Source organism: Metschnikowia bicuspidata (genome assembly GCF_001664035.1).
Source record: "Metschnikowia bicuspidata var. bicuspidata NRRL YB-4993 chromosome Unknown METBIscaffold_2, whole genome shotgun sequence".
NCBI classification, from domain to species: Eukaryota; Fungi; Ascomycota; class Pichiomycetes; order Serinales; family Metschnikowiaceae; genus Metschnikowia; species Metschnikowia bicuspidata.
In genome coordinates, this window is record NW_017387732.1 from 1,739,313 (window position 1) to 1,759,126 (window position 19,814).

The window sequence follows — 19,814 nt, forward strand, 5'->3', positions numbered from 1 at the left end:
GGTAATGTATTTGCATGCTCTTGGCCCCGGCGGCCTGGCTAAATTGGGCCTCGCAATAATTGAAGGCCCTGGGGCTTTGGGCTGTTTCTGGCATTGTATTTTGCTTTTTTGGCAATGTATTTTCCTATATTCGAATATATATTTTCCTGTCTTTGGAAATGTACTTTTCTGTCTTTGACAATATATTTTCCTCGTCTTGACTATCCATTTTCCCGTTTTTGACAATATATATTCCTGCCTCTGGTAATGTATTTGCATGCTCTTGGCCCCGGTGGCCTGGCTGGATAATGGGCCTCGCATTAATTGATGGCTGGAACTGGCGCGGCATGCGGGACGGGCCTGTTGATGGCCCCACAGTGGCCCTGGATCATAGCCCTGCATGGCCCGCCGTATCTTCTGCAATAGAAAACAGTCTATATTCTTGTCCATGTTGTCGACATTATTGTCGGGACATTGTTGTCCATATTGCCTAGACTTTTGTCTGCAATAAAGACATGACTGTTCACAATATAGACGTTGGAGCCAGTCATATAGACATTGTAGTCTGCAATCGAATAGACATTATTGTCTGCAATCGAATAGATATTCTGGTGGGAAATAAAGACAAGAGTAACAATATAGGCATATAGTCGCCTGACCCACTCTATATTCCACACAGCTCCGATTTATTCCCAGTCCATGCCCCGGTTTATTTCCAGTCCATGCCCCGAATTCCATCTCTTCCCAGGCCATCCAGCTGGCCCGCACTGCGGCCCCAACAACGGCCCCAACACCGGCCTCCAATTGCCTCAAAACATGGCCCCATCCGCAGTATAATAAGGGCCCCCCGAACGGCCTCGCTTTAAAAAAAACTTTTCAAGACAAATGGCCCAATGCAGCCTATCGCCCTACGCCTTGTACCTAGCTTTCGGCAGAATCCCGGGGGCCCGGCGCCGCCCGGATTCAATGGCAGAGAAGTTCGCCGCATGGGGCAGGCCAAGGCACCCGGTCACGTGACCTCGGGCTGCCCGTCCGCCTCGGTCCCCATGGCGCCCGCGTCCCTGCTGAAGCCTACGCTGGCCTCAGAATCCGCTCTACTTTTCCTGCCTGCCCAATTGAGTGTTTCTGCCCCGAATTGTTGTGGCGGCGCTGCCCTTTATAATCTCATGTTCCAGATGCGGGCTTTTCCAGATCCGATGCGCGAAGCTTGCAGCCGGCCAATGAATCATTTCGTCACGAAAAAGGGCAAACAAATTCAGCGAGTCTTGCCTTCGGGTTTTTAATCAACCTATCAAATTCCTAGACGACCCAAAAAGGAGTGTGTGGGGTATTGGCGGGCGCCGCCACTAGGCGGACGGTCACGTGTCGGCAGTTTGTTCTGCTAATCTCCGCGCCCTAATACATCGCGAGACATGCGCATATGACGGTTTAGGTATTCATATACAAAGTTCACCGGTTATGGCCCCAGCGAGTTTTGTCGTTCTTACAGTCAGACGAAAAATTCACATGGGCCCGTGTATTTCACTGTGTGCTCCAAAGTACTCGGAAAGTCGCGAATAATAGTAGAACGGCTGGAGCAGGATCCCCAGGCACTGACAGGTTTCTATCCTGAAAGTCGCTTCAGTGATCACACATAGTTTTTGTAATAATCTAATACCGCATAAGCATTAGAACAAAGCTGTAAACAAACCAGGGGGAATGATCAAATCGTCTCTCGCCAAGACTGTTGGTGGAAACAATTTATTCCCTAAGAGAATTTCAAACAATTGAATACCATCGACGTACGACGTGTTCAAGAGTGGCAGGCCCATAAATGAGCATGCATTCAAATGAGTAGCTTCCCACTACTATATCCGTTTATTTTGCTGTGTTTATTGCAAATTGTGAGACACAGCACGGTTGCTTGCCTAAAACTTTGATTCAGTCTTCATTATTGGGAAACAATCTACTACTAATATCCGGCAATCACATATGTCGTTTTTCTGGCAATGTCGAGTCGGGCCAAGCTGAGATATGAAGCATGCTGGTAGATTGGAAAAACATCCAAATTACCGTTCTCAATCAAACAGCAAGCAGCCTAGTAATGCAAATTGAAGACTGATCAATTTTTATCAATCGAACCATTCGGAAGAGTCTCATAGTGGTATCCCTTTTAAGTTGGGACGACTTCATTTTCCGGAGAGAAAATTACAAATAAAATGAAAGCTATCGACATGAAAAATGTTCGTAATCGAAAAGTAAACCCCAACGTGGTAACTTATTAGTTCTTATTGGTTTAGGTTGGTGTTTATCTTATATAGTTTCCTTTGCTGTTTACTCAAAATCCACAAAGCCGATTCCATCAAGACTTTCTTTGGTTGGTCATGTTTCCCTTTTTGCTTTTGATACTAACATATGCAGCTATTCAGAAACATGGGTTACTAACAATATTAAGATTATGTATTTTTTGTCTAATCCCCTCAAACTTTAAGTTCTTTTATTACAATAGCAGTAATCTCAGACCTCTAAGTAACTTTGAAGTACTTCCTTTCGCCTGAGTACTAACCTTATGAACTGATGTTTAAACTGGCTCTTTGTGTTGTTGTTAATTAAACTAACGTTTTCAACTGTTCATACTATTTCTGGTCTTAGTCACTACTACGGAGCTTTTGATCGTGCTTTGAATTTTTTTTCTAGAGACACTTGTTACCCCATTTTTGTAAAATATGGATTTTATGTCTTGGTAACCTTAGTTTCTTGCTTATTGTTTTTCGATCACTCGAGTTGAAGTGGGAACATTCCATTAGGAGTGCCTGGATCTTGAGCAGCAGGGATCCAAGCTTTAGAATGTTCAAACAGTTTAATCTTGACTTGTATTTGAAGGCTGATGTTATCCTCCCTATAAGTATCAAGTTTTTTGTCCTCAACATAGTTCATTCCCCTAGAGAGCTCACTTATGTTGGATGGGCAACACTTTAATTCCCGTTTACTTATTAAGTATCTTAATAAGGATAGGTGATTTTCCAGCTGATACTTTTGGAATAATATGATCTATCTGTGCATCACCGAATCAATTGATAAATCCACTGTCTAGCAGTTAACACTTTTCTTTAGTTTTGCATTATTAGTATTAATACGCAAGTCTTCTTTTCTTACTCTCTCGATCTATATTGGGCTCAAAGCTGAAAAGTCACAGGATGAAAATTCATGAAGCCTCCACTGGCCCAATGGTTTAACCTCTTGGATGCATCCTTCGCCTATCTATATATGTAGCTTCCTTAAAATTAAGTCACCAACCTGTACTTAGATGAAAACGCAATCTTGACGAGAACTGTCCATAATTCCCAGAACTGGCACGAAATAAACACGAGACAATCATACAAACTCTCGCGCAAACGATGGATGCAGATCTGCCCCCTCGAAAACTGCTATAGACTGCTCAAAATACTACAGGTCATATTCGGTTCACCTGCAGAGCTGCCTATAGTTGAAACAAAAAAGTGAACCACAACCTGCGCTCACTGAATGCAACAAAAGAAGAGATGCAAGTCTTCGCCCTAATGGGCTCAACTCTCAAATTAGTATTTTCCCACTGAAGACATCACCTGATGATTTCGAGAAAGTGCCGCCAAATATTCGTCCTTATCATCATAGAATATTTTCATTGGCAAGAGTCGATTTCATGGTGGGTAGGATTTTCAAGCAACGTCACATTTTCTTGTAGCTTTCATTTAGGATACTTGGCTTCATTTCCAGTGATCTGGGTACTCATAATATTGCATCGGCAGTAACCTTGCAAATCTTGGTCTGACCCACAGCACTTTTCGACAAATCGGTTCTCAGGTAGCAAAATTGGGGGATTTGAATAAACATTTACATTGCCTTCCCAAAGCCTTAACCTGAGCCAAAGACTCTACTCGTTGGAGCAAAGACAAGATCGCTCTCGGAGTCCATTAATGATGCTTACCTAGAAATAGGGCAGCCTTTGTCTTATACGAATCATACCTCACAGAAGGGCGAAATTGATCAAGTTACGACTGTTTGTTCTCAACATTTTTTCTACGTCTCATCCGAACTCAAAGATTATGCCTGTTTCTGAGCTCGGTATTTCGAAAGCGCCTTCATAGTGGCTTAGGTCCCTCGATAATCACCCATTCTAGCGAGAAGTCCAAATACATTTCCAAGAGCTAGTCCAGCTTGCTTACGTCCTCTCTGTTGTATGATATCATGGGCTATAGGAGCTTTCGGCCATCTCTTCATACTCACATCGGCATCAATGAAGCAGCGGCTTCTGTACATAATATCACCTCTCACACTTCCTGATCCCCCGCTGCCTCGATCTTCTTGAAGTACTTGGGTGGGATCACACCATCAGAGTTCCCCTCGCAAAGAATCACGCCATTGGCACTCCGCCAGAACTCGAAACCATCGTCCATACACAAATCTGTGTCTATGTAAAGAAGCGTGTTGCAAGATGTACGGATTCCCAGCTTGCTCCATGGAGCATTTGACGTGAGATGGATGTGGTTTCGGGCCATGCGGCTGAGCCCGGTTTCTAGGATACTGGCTAGTTTCTGTTTGTACGTGCCGTGGTAGACCTCTGATGGCATAGTGCTCTTTTCTAAACGCATGAGCTCAGGTACTATGGTTTTGAGAGTGTGGCCCTGATTAGCACAAATGAGCCATATTTTCCCGTCCTGTTTGAGGCGAAAACGCTGTTTTTCGTTATTTTCAACGATTCTCTGGAGATCTGCAAATGTTGCCTTATGAGTCTTGAGGCGATTGTTGGAGAGAATCGCATCCACAGGAACCCAGCCCAGCAGATCTATTGGAAGCTTCTCTTTTTGAGCGCCGTGGCGAAGGAGATATGAGAGTGCTTTCGAGACTAGCGTGTCTCGTTTTTTGGGGTCTGGCGCAGACATGAAAGACTAGTTAAAAGAGGCTACTATCAGCAGAACTACGCTGTAATCGACGGTGGCTTGGTTGACTTATGGAAGGTACCTGATAGTTAGAGGTGGAGCTCGGTTTAGTTATTCCTTTGCCTTTCCTTTTTTTTTTGGGAGATAACACCAGAGGGTAATATGAAACTGAAGATCGATCGTGCTATTTTATGTTGTGAATGGAGTGCGAATTTCCTGAACCGATGGCCTTCCTTTTGAATATATTAGCTACTCAGTCTGCTTCATCAGGCGTCGCTGGCTTTGGTTCAATCTCACGATTCCTGAAGCTCTGTTGATTTAGACGCCGACAAGAAGGATATATGAGGGTAAAATTTTTATTTTTTCTTCATTTGATTCTTTCTGATTTCTTGTCTTGACTTGCGAAAAAATGTGAGTGGGTGCAAATTGTATTTTGTAAAGACAGTTCGTGCTATACGAAAAACGTAAACTTCGAAAACAAAAAGAAAAACAAAAAAGTAATACTTTTGAAATGTACAAGGCGGTCATCATCTACAAAAAATTACTGTCTCTGCAGAAATTGACTTCGAGGAGCTCGGGGCACGCGTAGAAGCTAGAAGGACCCCACAGGTCAAGACAGGACTTCTTTCAACACGAAAAAAACATTTCCAAAGGATGCATGAAGGGGCGAGATGAATTCACCCAAGATGCGTTCCGCTGAAATTGAAGGCATATTCATCTCTCCGCTTCTGTCTTCTCTCCACTTCTTTTTTGTACTCATTTAATTCTACTAAACAATGCATCTTTGAGATCAAACAGTCATACGGGTCAAACAAAACAAAATCAAAAACATTATGTCGCTAGATCTCCTGAGAAAACAGTGGCCAGCTTTTATCCGCAGAAAAATATCATTTGACGAGGCATGTATAGCCGTTTGGCCTGGCACGAAGCCCCAGCTTGCGATTTTCCTAACCCCAGCTATCGTCACCATGTCAGATCCAGGCAAACGTGCCCACAGCAGAAACGGCCATCAACACATAAACAACTACACCCTACGGCACATGATCTAGTTTCTTTTCATTATATATACATGTCTACGAGGACCACCAGACAGCGTTTGATCCCAAATTCCTTCTGGTTACCAAGTCCTTCTTGTTACCAAGTCCTTCTGATTACTGAGTCCTTCTGATTACTGAGTCCTTCTGATTACCGAGTCCTTCTGGTATTCACTTGTCTGAACACTTTCTCACCTTAACTCCGGCCAAAGAGCCCAAGTTGGCCTTGCTGTTTTCTTTGATGGTGTCGTTGCTGCCAAGCTCGGTTTTCGCATGAAACTTCAAATGATAGCGGTCGTTTTCTTGCTTCTCGCCCTGGACAATGTTCTTGGCCAAAAAAGCTGCCACCTCATCGAGATGTTGCACGGACTTGGCCGTCTCCTGCTCATCAGAAAGATTGCGGTTGGCCAATATGCTCTCCTTTACTTTGGCCCGTGCGGAGAGCAACATAAAATTGTCGCCGTTGAAAGCAACACGGGTGGCGCGGAGTGCATGGCGGTATGCGGTCAACGCTTGGCGGGACATGGCACTGGAATATGTGGTTTTTAGTTGGTGATGGATTTGATGACTTTGGCTCTTCGCGATTTCGATGCGCGCACCTGGCATTGCAGGTGAGGTACATGCGATCGGTGAGTGGAGCCAATGTTTGGTCATGCCATGGGAGGAAGAGGAGGAAGAAGGGAAATGTTGGGTTTCGAGAGATTTGAGAGTTCTGGGTAAATGTTGGGTTTCGAGTATTCAAGATCTGGGTAAATAGTGGATGTAGGGTTGTTCCAGAGTTCGGGTGATGTCAGAGGAAATGAAAGATTTTAGTAGTGTCAGAGTTCGTGTCATACCAGGATTCGAGTGTTATCAGAATTCAAGTAGTGTCAGAACTTAAAAAACTTCATGTTTTCGAAATTAGTAGTATTTAGTATTTTCAGAGCTCGGTTGATGTCAGAATGGGCAACATCAGAGTTCGGAAACTGTCAGACCCGTGTAATAACAGAATTCAAGTAGCTTCATAGTTCGGGTGATGTCAGAATTCGAGTGGTGCCAGGATTCGGAAATTGCCAGAGTTCGGAAAACGCCAGATTCTATTCCGGAGCTGGCTCGAAATCTTGGACAGTTTCGACAAAGTCGTCCACGCCTTACCAATGAGGGTATGGAAAAACTGTAGTGCATGGCAGTGTCTTGCGTTGACACCCATCTATGTCTTTGGGGATGCTCTTTATCCCGACTACAGGAAAATACCGGCTTAAAATTTTGTAGTATAAATTCTACCTACTCTAGAAATGCTCGAAGTTATTGGCCCCGGTATGAACTACAGGTCTACACTTCGCGAGACATGGTTCCACATCTTTTCTTTTAAATTGGATAGGATTGATTAGACGCTACTGACAATTTCTGTTATGTACTTTTCAAGTCACCGGGAAAATATCCACCGTATCACATTTCAAATGGAAGCGCGAGACATTGAACCATGTTATACGTGTGTCTATGCAAAGGGTTTATGCTTGCAGAGTGACATTGCTATTCGAGGTAGAGCACAAGTCACTTCCGGCTCACATCCATTTCCCCTTACATGGTTCTAAAATATGTCTATTTGTAACCAACTCCTAAATACAAGCAAGCGGCGTTGCTTCTAGTATGGATTCTGACTTACAGAAGCTCAGCCATATTCCAGCAGATGGTAGCTTCGACCCAATGTACTCTGTTGAGAAGAAACCCCAGCGCTAGGAGCAGCTGAACTCGTTGCCCTGTGTCCAGAAGCTGTGTGTTTTATCAGATGAATCCACCAAAAAGAAAAAGTGTGTGCTATTGTTTCGAGGGTGGCTACGCACCTAATAAGGTTGCTCTGAAAATTGGTTACCCGAAAAATAAACTAGTTTTTTTTATGGTGACTTGTAGCACGGGGTGAAACCCCCAGGGTGTTCCTAACAAGGTTGGGCTTGAATGCATAAATTGGCTTTGAAATTGCCAGGCACCAATCATAAGATGCCGTCCAATCATTGGTAACATATTCTATGGACATTCCCAGATTCGCCATAAAAATCGTTTTCTAAGTGCTCGAGCATTCATGCCTCCAATCACACGCGTGATCACCATTCTACCCTATGGCCAATACTTTTGTTTCTGGGGGCCAGAACTTCTTTTTCCATGCGCTTTGCTCTGTTCACTAAAACATACATCTTTGGACGCTACTGGAATGTTATTTAGCAGATTTTTGGTTTAAAAAATTTCAATGAAACCTTGAGTGGCATGGACGGGAAGGAGTCCTTGAGACATGCTGAGCTGGCGCCAAATATCGGCTTTGGCTATTTTTAAATCTGAAGACTCTGAAAGGAATTCAAATTTGATATCACTTACTGCTTGGAAAATTAGCAATTCTTGACAATAGCTGACTCTAAAGTTTTGATTTTTCTGTTCCACATACATTTCGTACATGAATTTGAGTGCTGGCACTCATCTTTCTCTTTCAACAAAGGCAGCTCGCCTTTTGCGTTCTTCATTTCTTACCAAATGCAATATTTCGAGTATTGAATTTGTTTCTATGTGCTCATTCCAGCAGTTTCAGGAATTCACGAGGCATTTCCTGTACATGCTCCTGATTCTTAAAATTGTCATGAGATTATACTTCAGTCTTCAAAGAGCTTTATGGTTTGTACTACTTGTGAATAACCTGTTGAATTACTCACGAAATCACCTGTGTTATATCCCCGATCAACAGCCAAGGCCCCGTAGTAGGAAGAGATTATCCGAGGCTCGACAAGATCTGAGGAAATCATCTAACGTGAATATAGTTCAGCATGCGCTTAGAGGGACGATCGCCAGTTGAATCTAAACCTCATATATGACTAGTCTTGTATCGATTCCATGACACAATGAGCTTCTGGCTTTCCCATTTCACGAGCCTCTACTTGCTTGTGAATATCACTGCATACAATGGAAAAATGGGCGAGTGTTCTTAGAATAAAACACGGCAGGCACTTGGAAACTCAAAGTATAAAACACGGGCAAGCGAACCTAGGCTTTCTGTCATACCGCATGTTGCTACAGTCCATATCTTGATTTGACAAAAAATATATTACTTAAATACATAAACTAGTATCATGAAACGCCCGGCCTGATAAATGAAGTTGTTTGAAGTTGATTAGAAATTATAGCTCTGTTGCCTAGCACTTGCACTGCTCGCACAGGCAGGTGGAGCACTTGCAGGCCTCACATTGGCACTTTTCACATTGGCAAGCCTTCTTGCATTGGCAGGCAGATTGAGCTGAGGAACAAGGACACATATTAGATATTTTGCTGGTTGGGGATTAAAAAAAAAGTGGAAGTGCTTTTGGAAATCCCGGGTCTTCTGGCATTCTTATAGATCCAGATTTGCGATATTTGTGCCTCTGCGTGCATTGTGCGACCAAGGCTCCTGTGTACACACGGCTGCTCACTGCGACCTGCATATGATCAGGGCGTGATCATCTTAGGTATAATCCCGTGACCAGACCCGCTCTTTCCAGTAGCTGCACGGTTAATGAAGGCAGGCCACCTCTATGTATAGACCCAAAGCTTATACAAACAGCTACACACTTTGCCAAAAAAAAGAAACATAGTTTATCTCTCTGTGCTGCGAAAATATGCCGCCTAGTCGGGAATATATCCCATGCAGTACACGGGTATACTTGATGAGTTGGATGCGAGAATTACGAGTTTTGTTCTGGAAAAGTCCGAACCACGCGACGAAAAACACGTGTATGCAAGATGGCACTGGGCCTTTATACAAGACCGGAACTGTTGATTATTCTAGTCGATTCACCTTCACCGTCAGCTTGACAATCACCAGATTCATCAGGATTTAGATAAATAATTGGCTTCACGATTTCGATGAAAACGTAAACAGTGATTTGGTGTGCTAGCTGACAAGCGCATTTGTAGAAAATGAACCCATGCCTCTGGTTTATTTGGCAGCAGATTTTCGAGCGTACGATCGACGAACTCTTCCGAGAAAGAGTGAGTTTGAAAATACGAGGGAACACCAGCGCTAGCCCCAGGCCAAGTCTATTAATTTATATTATATGGGCTAGGAATGTTCTTTCGCATCGCTGTCTACTCGAAGAGATAATCCAGGATTCTGAACTTCTTAATCAAAACAGATGATGATTTGTATTTGCGTAGTGCCTTAAGCCTTTGAAAGGTTTGCAAGACTTCTGGGTGATACATCTTAACTTTTTGAACAAACATCAAGAGCTTGAGGTACCAGTGTGCACCGGCAGCGCTAGGTAAAGGTTTGTTTCCAAATCTGGTGAAAAGAGCACGCGTGCTGAATTTTGGGAGAAATTACATTTCCTGCAACAAGCTTTGTCTCCATCATATAACGAAAGTTAGACAAGAATGAATTAGAAACAGCCGCAAATCCAGAAGAATGTCCCCCCAAGCATAGAGGCAATGAGCAGGAGCCGATGCTTAGAAAACGCCGAATCTCACTAAGAAGACTACGGGTTCCCATCAGTGGATTCAAACATATCGTAAGACTGTTGCAGCAGGACTGTCCATTTCCATGACCAAGTTTGGGTAAAAAAACGGCTAAGCTGTCTGCTGCAGTACACGGTCTGAAAAAGTTGCTAGATACGATACATTTTTGCATAAATAGTAGTCCATGTGTGTTGGGCAGAGACTTGAGAGAGAACAAGGCCCACAGAAAATAACACACAGACACGAGAAAGCGGACTGACAAGACTACAAGGTGCAAGGCGTCCTCAAACGGTAATGCCCGCTAGTCGCGTGAGCTTGCTTGAGTCAGCACCCAGTGCATCTACTGTGGGAAACCTCCGAAATATGTGCAATGCTATAGTGATATAAAGGCGAGCTGTTTCATGGTACAACACGAGCACGGGAATGAAAGTCTGCATGGCAGCAGCAGCATGGGAGTCATGGCGGGGACCGTTCAAAGCACGCCATGAGTAGATAGTTTGCTCCGTCCCCTGTTCCCGACCTCGCAAAAAGGAAACAAGACAGCTAGTATCGACTCAGAGCATGGGCTCTGACATTGATTGCCGGCTTTTGCTAGCACGCACGAGGGCCATTCGGCAGACTGGAGGAGCAAGTCCAAGAAGCACTTGGCGGCGCACACCGCCGTCTGCTCAGAAAATAAGCTTCTCGCGCGAGTAGGTGGGGATCTGCTTGGCCAACTCCACGTCCTCGTCCGCAAGCAAGCGGCGGTTGGTGGTGTTGTTGGACATGGTCAAGAGCGCGTCCAACTGCGCCCTGCGGCTGGAGACCTCGTGGATGTTGTCGACAACCTGCGGCTCGTGCCGGCGGCCCTTCCGCGGCTGGCTCAGGTCGAGCGCGAGGAGCGCCTGCGTGGCCAAGGTCAAGTTGTGGCTGTTGACGGACAAGGCCGCGAGCTTGGCGTCCACCACGCCGGCCAAGGCCAGGATGGTGGGCACGGCCCAGTTGAAGAGGCCGCCCACGTCCACCACGGCCTGCACAAGCGTCCAGGCGCCGGTGGTGTTGACGTCGAGGAGCACGTGGAGCATGCGCTCCACCTTGGCGTGGTCCGCGTCCGCGTCCGCGCTCAACACGACGCGGAGCTGCGCGGTGATCTGCGGCAACGCGTGGTCGCGGAGCACGCGGTCGACGGTGGCCTGCAAGAAGCCCGAGACGAAGCGCAAGTCGTCGTGCGCGTCCGGGGCCAACTCGCCGCACACGTCCACGAGGTTGGCGAGCTCGGTGACGAGCTCCGCGAGCGGCAACGCGGCGCAGTGGTCGATGGCGTGGCGGAGCAACGCGGACTCGTCGAGCGCCGAGAGCAACACCAACAACCCGCGGGTGTACTTGGCGGGGAACAACGGGTGGCTCAAGAGGTACGCCACGGCGCCGCGCGGCAAGAAGCCGGCCGCCGCCATCTGCAAGGAGCCGTCATCGGCGAGCGCAAACACGAGCGCCACGGCCTGCTCGACGAAGCGGTGGTCCACGACGCGGTCCGTGGCCGCGGCGTAGCGCAGCATGGGCTTGGGCTTGCGCGGCCCGGGGCCGTTTTTGAGGAAGCCCACGAGCACGTGGTCAAAGTTGTCCGTCTGACCCTTGGCCTGGGCCCGCGCCAACTTGGAGTACACGGCCTGCAAGTGCGCGGCATCGGCCGAGGCCGCGGCCGGCAAGTCCGGGGCGCCGAGCAGCGGCACGCCGCTCCACCGGGCAGGCGCGGGCGGCGCGAGCGACTTGCCGAGGCACTCGCTCAAGGTACTGGCGCCTGCGTCCACTTGGATCAGCTTCAACTTGCAGATCTTGGAGGAGTCCTCCACGTTCAAGTACAAGGCAAACGAGCGGGCGGGCTGGGCCGGGCCGGCGGCCGCGGGGAGCGCGAACGCCAAGTACACGCTGTTGCCCAGGTGGTTGGTGTGCTCGGCCAACAAGCTGTGGAAGCGGAAGTTGACCAAGAACACCAGCAGCTTGTAGGCGAGGAGCAAGCGGTCCGCGGCCACGGCGGCAAGCGACACCAAGGTCTTGGCGCGGGCGCCGGGCACCAACGCGGCCACCGGCATGTGCGCCACGGGCTCGTGCGGCCGCATGAGCGAGCGCAGCGAGATGCTGAGGCTGCCGTGGTCGTAGACATAGAGCATGCCCTGCGCGTATGTGCAGGCGTGGAGCAACGGCGGCACGGGCCCCGACAGCGCCACCTGGTACACCTCGAACGAGCGGGCGAGGCTGAGTGCCACCAAGCGGAAGGTCACGGCGGCCAGGCCGGGCGTGCGCACGGCGTACAACAACAAGTCGTTGGGGTGGTGGAACAGGCCCTTGGGGATGAACGTGTGGAACTCCACGGCCGCGGTGCGCGAGGCGAGGCGGGGCACGCCGGCGGGCGTGCGGGCGAGCGCCACGGACACGTGCCGGGCCGGGCTTGGTGCCGTGCCTGAGGCGTTTGCCGCGGGGCGAGTGGTCTTGGCGGTGTCTGCGTCTGTGCTTGAGTTTGAGTTTGAGTCGTTGTTTGTGTTTGTGTTTGTGTTTGAGTGTGAGTCGTTGTTTGTGTTTGTGTTTGTGTTTGAGTGTGAGTCGTTGTTTCTGTTTGTGTTTGTGTTTGAGTGTGAGTCGTTGTTTCTGTTTGTGTTTGTGTCTGTGTTTGTGTTTGTGTTTGTGTTTGTGTCTGTGCTTGTGTTTGTGTCTGTGTTTGAGTCTGCGTCCGTCTCCGTGGTCTCATTGATCGGTGTCTCCATGCCGGCGGCCACTGCCCAGTCCGCAAGCATAAACTCGCCGTTGGCCAAGAGCACATAGAGCGCCGAGCCCGGCGCAAACTTCACGGCCACCGCGGCCCGCGGCAACCGCACCTCGGCCGAGCCCGTGGTCTCGCTGCCGGTTTTGTGCACCAAGAGAAGCCGGCACTTGCCGCGGGCAGAAAGCCCCACGGCGTACATTTGCAGGCCCGGGCCCGTGGCTTGCACGTCCATACTGGTCACCATCGTGGCCGGCGACAACGGATACAGCCACACCAATTTGGGCGTGGGCGTGAGGACATAGCTGGCTATGAGCAGCTTCGAAATGCCGACGTCCAAGGCGTCGGAGGCGGCAAACCGCTTTCCTCGCTGGGCCTCGGCCACCACGACTCTCTGCGAAAGCGCAAGGTCGGGCGTGCGGGGCAACTCCATGAGCGTGTAGGTGTCGCCCAAGGCGGGGGCGTCGGGTGTCATGCGAGCAGCGTTCTGGGGGGCGTTTTCTGGGGGCGAAAGGGGGGGAAAAGGCCGAACTGCTGGCTGGTGGAGAGCTCTGGGTAGGGCCTGATGGGCCGTGAAGGTGACTTTTCGGGCCGCGCGATGCGCACCGCGCGCCTGCATACACGCTGCAAATTTCGCCGCGCGATGCCGGCACGCCCGGCCTGGCGCTGCGTGCGCTGGGCGGGAGCCGCCGTGGGTGGGGCGGGGGGGAGGGAGCAGCTGGGACGGGCCGCCGGGACGCCATGGCGGCTGGGGCGGGTCACGTGCAGAGGGTCACGTGGGTGGTCACGAGGCGGGTCACGTGGCGTCAGGTGCACGGGTGTGCGCGTCGGCCGCGTGGATGGACCGTAATTGCAAGACTGAATCTTGTGAGAGATGCTGATGTTATTTTGGAAATATAGGTTCCATTGAGGACTGTGGGGTTATGAAACAACATTTAAAAACCATCTTCAATAGATATACCTTTAATGAAAAATCTTTGATAATACATGCTACAACAAAACCAGCTAGATTTCCAGGATATGATATTTCTGTAGCAAGTTCTGGAAAGAGATCAACAGTTAGGAAAGAAAAGTTTGGAAAAACGTTCCCTGCCATGTCCATCACTAAACATTCTGTGACTATTCTTTATAAAGTTTTTCCCCTTTAATCAGATGAATCTGCCAAAAAAAAAAATCAAATGTCACTGATTCGCTTCATTGGGCATTATTAGTGCGTCATAGAGAGTACCTCTCTTTATGTTCTTCTCGAACCAGCTAATATAAAATCTCAGTTCGCATGTCTAGTACTAGATGAAGCGAGTCCCGTTCTTTTTTTTTGGTAGATGCTGTGCATTTCTCTCAGAATAGATCCTTAGGCTCATCGTTCACTACCTTGATTATGAAACACCTATAATTACAATTTATCTACGTATTACAGGTACCTTTAAAGCCTGTATCTGTAAGATCAATTGACGTCCCATTAATAGCATGAAGAATCTCCTCTCAAGAGCATTGATCATCGATGTTTGAATAGTATGATTCTAACCATAGATCCTTTATCTGAATTTTCTTTTATTACTATCTTAATATGTGTTATGAGATCCTTTTCTAGACATGCTCTGTTCAGCAAATGTTTTCACATCTGTCTAGTGATGGAAGCATAATTACGAAATACTTGTTGTTCTGTAACAACTGAAAACCATAATGACAACTTCAAATAAGAAATATGAATGCATTGGTATACGATGTAAATTTCCTGATATTCCTACTGGATTAGATGATCCATGTGTGTGTAATGCTATTGAATGTAAATTACTAAAGATGCTGATGTAAATGGTATTAAGTAATGTACTGCAAAATTCTTTGTTTTGTAGGATTACTTGCTGGGCTATAATATTGAAATTTATGTTTATTATACTTTAATAGAAAAATATCTTCTTTCTCATATTCTAAATCTTACTATACTCAATATATTACTATATTGTTTGGCCTATATCTTTTTCTAATGAAAGGGCTCTAATAATCTATATAATAGACTCTATAGCTAGACCTTCTAAAAGGTTGCGTATTGTATGTGTTCATGACCTTGTATTTTAATAGGTGATTTATCTATATATTTAATTATATTTTGTAAACAAATAATTCTAGTGATTTTTATACTGAAACTATTAGTTTTATCTTTAAACGAATGAGATGTTATTTTAAAGATCATTGAAATATCTTTAATAACATCATATCATACTCATTAGTTTGAGTAATCTGAAAGCTAATTATTTTATAAGGTTATTTTCCTTATTTACAGTATAAATTGTAAACATTACTTCTATAAACCCAACTAATCAATATTAAAATATTTATTCTTCCTGGCTCCGCCGGGATACCCGCCCTACGCGCGGGCTTTTTTAAAATATCATTATATGATAGGTAAGATTTAGTTCTAGGCCTAGTGTATTAAGGCAATTCATCGTGATTTTATTTTTCTTTTAATAAGGATAAAAACATATAATCATAATGTTTATTAGCATACAAATTATATTTATCTTTGTATTGTAATACATAATAATTTAATATCTCTTATATTTTTTTTTAATACCTATTACGTACATTAAATACATACCTCTTTAAGTACTGAAAATAAACGATCTCCTTAAACTAATCCCATAATGTATACATATCCGCGGTTTAATTAGAGTTTTTGCGTGTAGTCTCTTAATAATTTTTATTAGTTTTTCTTTTTCTTTAATTTTCATATTAATGAAAGCTCCCTGGTCCACCTTAAGAAGTAGGGTGAGGAACTATAATATCAATCAATGAAATATATTGATAATACTACAAAAATTGTAAATCAATAAAATTTCAGTACCCCAGACAATAGTCACTAGTATCAACGTGAGTGACTGTGAACTGAAAGGAGCAATACTGTGACAGAGCAGTACTGTAACTACAACAGCAATATTTGCAACTACAAAACAGCTGGAACTATAAAACATCAGCAGCTGTTACCACAATATAATACCGTAACTAAAATAGCAGTACCTGTAGCCACAAGAGCTGTAACCCCTTTCTGCTAGGTTCTTTGCCCTCGACTGGTCAGCTCACTGCCAGTCTCGCATTCGGTATCATGACGAGCATCCTACAGTTTGAGAGGACGCAGTCTGTCAAATCTCGGTCTCGGTCGTAAGATTATTCAGAGCCTGGTACTTTTGATTGTATCAGTGTGGTAATTGGGGCATATCCGTAAAGGCAAAGCTGGTCAGTGATACCAGACATGAGAAACTGTACATGTCTCTGTGAGGGCACCTCCTCTCTCCTAATTTCTACATTGTAGTCGTGTCGTACGTTGCCATATGACAGCTCCAGCCCAGAAAACTTCTGCCTCCAAAGCAGAAGACTCCTAACTTCTGCTAGAAGGTGTTTACGACAAGGTAGGGGATTTCTATGTTCTAATGTGTCTTAGCAGACATCAAAGCCTCAGGACAAAGTGTGACTCTTCTGTTTTAATGAAAGGTGCTTTGAACAAAGCCAGGAATCCTACCTTCTGATGAAGGGTGCTTCGATGTTTTGATGAAAGGTTTTTTGTCAGAGTAAAAGACTTTTATACCACCGTCTCGATTATACCTCAAGTGGCAGCAAATAATCTCACTGAGCAGAATCTATTAAATGTTCTGAGCGTGCCTCAACAAATATGCCATTTTTGATCAAAATACTGCTAATATCAAATTCAAGCTTTCATCACTGACTTGCATTCTTTCGGTGAGAGAGAAATTATGTTTCTGAAGTGCGCAACCTTTCCGAGTTTTCTTCATCGTGCAAATGCTGCAAACCCCTTCTTTGTTCTCATGAGCTGGTAGATACTTAAAGGGCAACTTCTGAGTCATTCTCTCGACAATGGCAGCAGCTGTTTCAAATATACATCAACCACAAATGGGCTACCCGATTATATACTTCTTCGCCATGTGGACTTAATGTTTGTTACATTTGGCAAACTATCATTATAGTGAAAACAATCTCATTGCTGTGCCAGTGCAAAAGGCTGTGTCATTCTGCCGTCATTGCTTGTCTTCCATCAAGGATCTCAATGAAAGAAAATTTGCAAGCGAAGACAGCTGTTTTTTTGTGCATGAAATTTATTTCGATTCTTGGTTTCGAAATAACCCCAGACAGCACAGTACGAAGCAGTGTATGATTTGAATGATTAGTGGACACCGAGGGAAATATTCACCTGGGGCTTTATATGCTTCTACGGTTTGATGAAAGATGCCTAGGATGAAGTAAAAGACTCTCATGCGCTCATGAAAGGTGCCTAGGATAAAGTATAAGACTCCTATGTTTTGATGAAATCTATTTTCTGACAAAATGAGACACCCACTATCTGATAAAAGGTGTTTATGGTAAAGTAAATAACTCCCACTTTCTGATGGAGGGTGCATTAGCAGACATCAAGACTGCCTTCTCGATAATCGCCTCGTTACTTTAAATGCGGTTGGCTCTAGAATTGAAGTTCTTCTCAAATTAGTCAGCCAACACCAGCGAGGATTCATGAAAGACCGAAAGATCAATCAAAACACTTTGAAATTCTTCTTCATGGTGCTGCTTATAAAGCTGACAGAAGGGAAAGACATGATTCACATTTCAAAGCAGTTCTAATGGCTGATCTTACGAAAGCATTTGACCGCATATCTCATCCATATGTACAAGACTTTCTTGTGCAAATGGAATTTGAGTATCCGGCCCTTCGATTCATACTACTGATAAGAACGGAACATTCCAGTGCGGTAACATTTATATGAATTAATTTAAGTGTGAAGGGCCTTACTTTCCACTCCAACGTGGCACACGGCAACAAAATCCCCTATAGTCTCTTCTTTTACTAGACCCGTCTCTAGCTCAACTCAACCTAAATGAATGGATCAAACTCTGCTACCAACTAGTACGAACCATGAAAAACCATGCGTTTGCACATGATTTTCTCAATGGTATCGATGACTACAAAAGCAGAAAAGATAATCACAGCTTTCGAGCGAGTGAGCAATTGCAGAATACGCGACGAGAAATATAAACCTGTCGGCTTCCATCGAAGCTATTCCAAATTTCAACAAGATCTTCTCCGATTCCCCACATCTCATCTTTTCAAAGATTTGCTTGAATATTCCAACAAAGTGGGCTAACTGGGCGAAATTTACAGCCAATTTAAAACTGCCAGAGAACTTGACAAAATCGATTTCAAATTTCGACCAATGTTCCCAGAAATCTACAAATTGAAGCTTCACGCGAGACCTCCAAACGTAGGCTATGGCCTTATCAAACTACTGACACAACTTGAAGGGAATTTATTATTGGTGTGGACAAATACCCTGCAAATCAATGATAGCAGGTACACCCAGTATCTTGAATAAGAATGCTGCATCACATGAATATTATCGTATCAAAAGAACATGCCAGGCTACGAACTTCAGCCACTTCCGAATGGTATAACTTCTTGCTCGACAAAACGGGTTGATTCTTAACACACTTGGATTTGAAATTCACTAAATACGAATTCAAATACTTCGCAGCGTTAAAAGAAGTCGTTCATAGGACAAGAGCCATACCTACACCTGGAGATAACTCAAGAAACAGTCATGAGCAGATCAAACAAATTCTGGTAAAACTCCACGGATCGAGGAAGCTGAGAAGAATGCCTTTAGGGAAAAGACTTTCACATACTCGAGCCACAAAAAGCCAGAATAACAACCTCCCCCATAGTGCCGGGGCGATTTTTTCGCTTATGCCTCGCAGACCGCCAGAATACACTTTTAAAAAGCCTTGTATAACCCAGAATGACTGAAGCGATACGATCTATTGTCCATTCATCACGTCAATCACGGATCATATGTCTACCCTAGGACTCTTCCACGCGAAATATTGGATTTCAAATGTCATCTTTGCACATCAAATTGACAACAACGGAGACGCCACAGACGCGTTGCTAATCCATATCTACAACGACTGTGAAAAATCTATATCTACAATATCCATGAAGTCTCCAAACATTGGCGGAAAGAGCTAAAACTTGCCAAGCAAATGATTTTGACCGCAATGTTGGCTCCGGCCGACAACTCTTTGGAGAACCTAACATAATTGAATTGTTTTGTGACCACAGTTTTCAAGGCATGCACTCGAAGGAGTGGTGAGTCGCCGAAAGTTAGCTGCTGAAGTCCTCTCTAACCTCTTGAGCTGTAGTGACTGATACAGGAGATTATCCTAGGAATTGATGACGTAAGATCCAATACGTAAACAGATATGGGCCAAGAGGACCATCCAGACCGTGACTAACGGAAGGGGTGGGTCGAGCTCCGATACTTGGTAAGTATCTGGGTGCTGTTTAAAGGTTTTTTATATATATACAATTTGTTTAATTTTGCTCTACTTGTCAGATGAATCTACCAAAGAAAAAGCTCACATGTTTGTCCCACGTCTTGATGCTTCATGGAAAGCTTGCAGATGAATACTCAGCTGTCTACAACGTTGACCCAGGCTTCAGATAGGCCTATAATATTAATGCAAAATTTACGCAGGGTAGACTCAATGGAAAAGCTACCCATATGCAATTTGCTCCTGACTCTGGCACTTCATGATGGCAGAGTTCTATTCGGTGGAATTATCAACCCCATCCTCTCGTTGGTTTCTGATGGAGCATAATTGTCATAAAGATTTTTAAACGACCTCATAGTAGAGTGTAGCATCATACTACGTCTACTT

General features: G+C 45.3%; 5 protein-coding genes across 5 annotated transcripts; 2 read left to right on the plus strand and 3 right to left on the minus strand.

Annotated features, from left to right (window-relative positions):
• The first annotated feature begins 876 nt into the window (after positions 1-876).
• Positions 877-1,306, plus strand: METBIDRAFT_31278 (uncharacterized protein). Its single transcript, XM_018855823.1, has one exon. The coding sequence runs from the start codon at positions 1,026-1,028 to the stop codon at positions 1,260-1,262; it is 237 nt and encodes a 78-aa protein (XP_018712864.1). The 5' UTR covers positions 877-1,025; the 3' UTR covers positions 1,263-1,306.
• Positions 1,307-4,268: 2,962 nt separating this feature from the next.
• Positions 4,269-4,880, minus strand: TPT1 (tRNA 2'-phosphotransferase; the record flags this gene model as incomplete). Its single annotated transcript, XM_018857260.1, has 1 exon — positions 4,269-4,880. The coding sequence occupies one exon, from the start codon at positions 4,878-4,880 to the stop codon at positions 4,269-4,271; it is 612 nt and encodes a 203-aa protein (XP_018712865.1).
• An 862-nt stretch (positions 4,881-5,742) lies between these two features.
• On the minus strand, positions 5,743-6,692 carry METBIDRAFT_31280 (uncharacterized protein). Its single transcript, XM_018855824.1, has one exon. The coding sequence runs from the start codon at positions 6,515-6,517 to the stop codon at positions 6,083-6,085; it is 435 nt and encodes a 144-aa protein (XP_018712866.1). The 5' UTR covers positions 6,518-6,692; the 3' UTR covers positions 5,743-6,082.
• Positions 6,693-11,028: 4,336 nt separating this feature from the next.
• UTP8 (Utp8p) lies at positions 11,029-13,569 on the minus strand (the record flags this gene model as incomplete). The annotated part of the gene is made up of 3 exons (XM_018858765.1): positions 11,029-12,702; positions 12,770-12,847; positions 13,111-13,569. The coding sequence occupies 3 exons, from the start codon at positions 13,567-13,569 to the stop codon at positions 11,029-11,031; spliced, it is 2,211 nt and encodes a 736-aa protein (XP_018712867.1).
• Positions 13,570-13,993: 424 nt separating this feature from the next.
• On the plus strand, positions 13,994-14,479 carry METBIDRAFT_31283 (uncharacterized protein). The gene has a single exon (XM_018855825.1). It carries the CDS (start codon positions 14,018-14,020, stop codon positions 14,240-14,242), a length of 225 nt encoding a protein of 74 aa, XP_018712868.1. The 5' UTR covers positions 13,994-14,017; the 3' UTR covers positions 14,243-14,479.
• Positions 14,480-19,814: the final 5,335 nt, after the last annotated feature.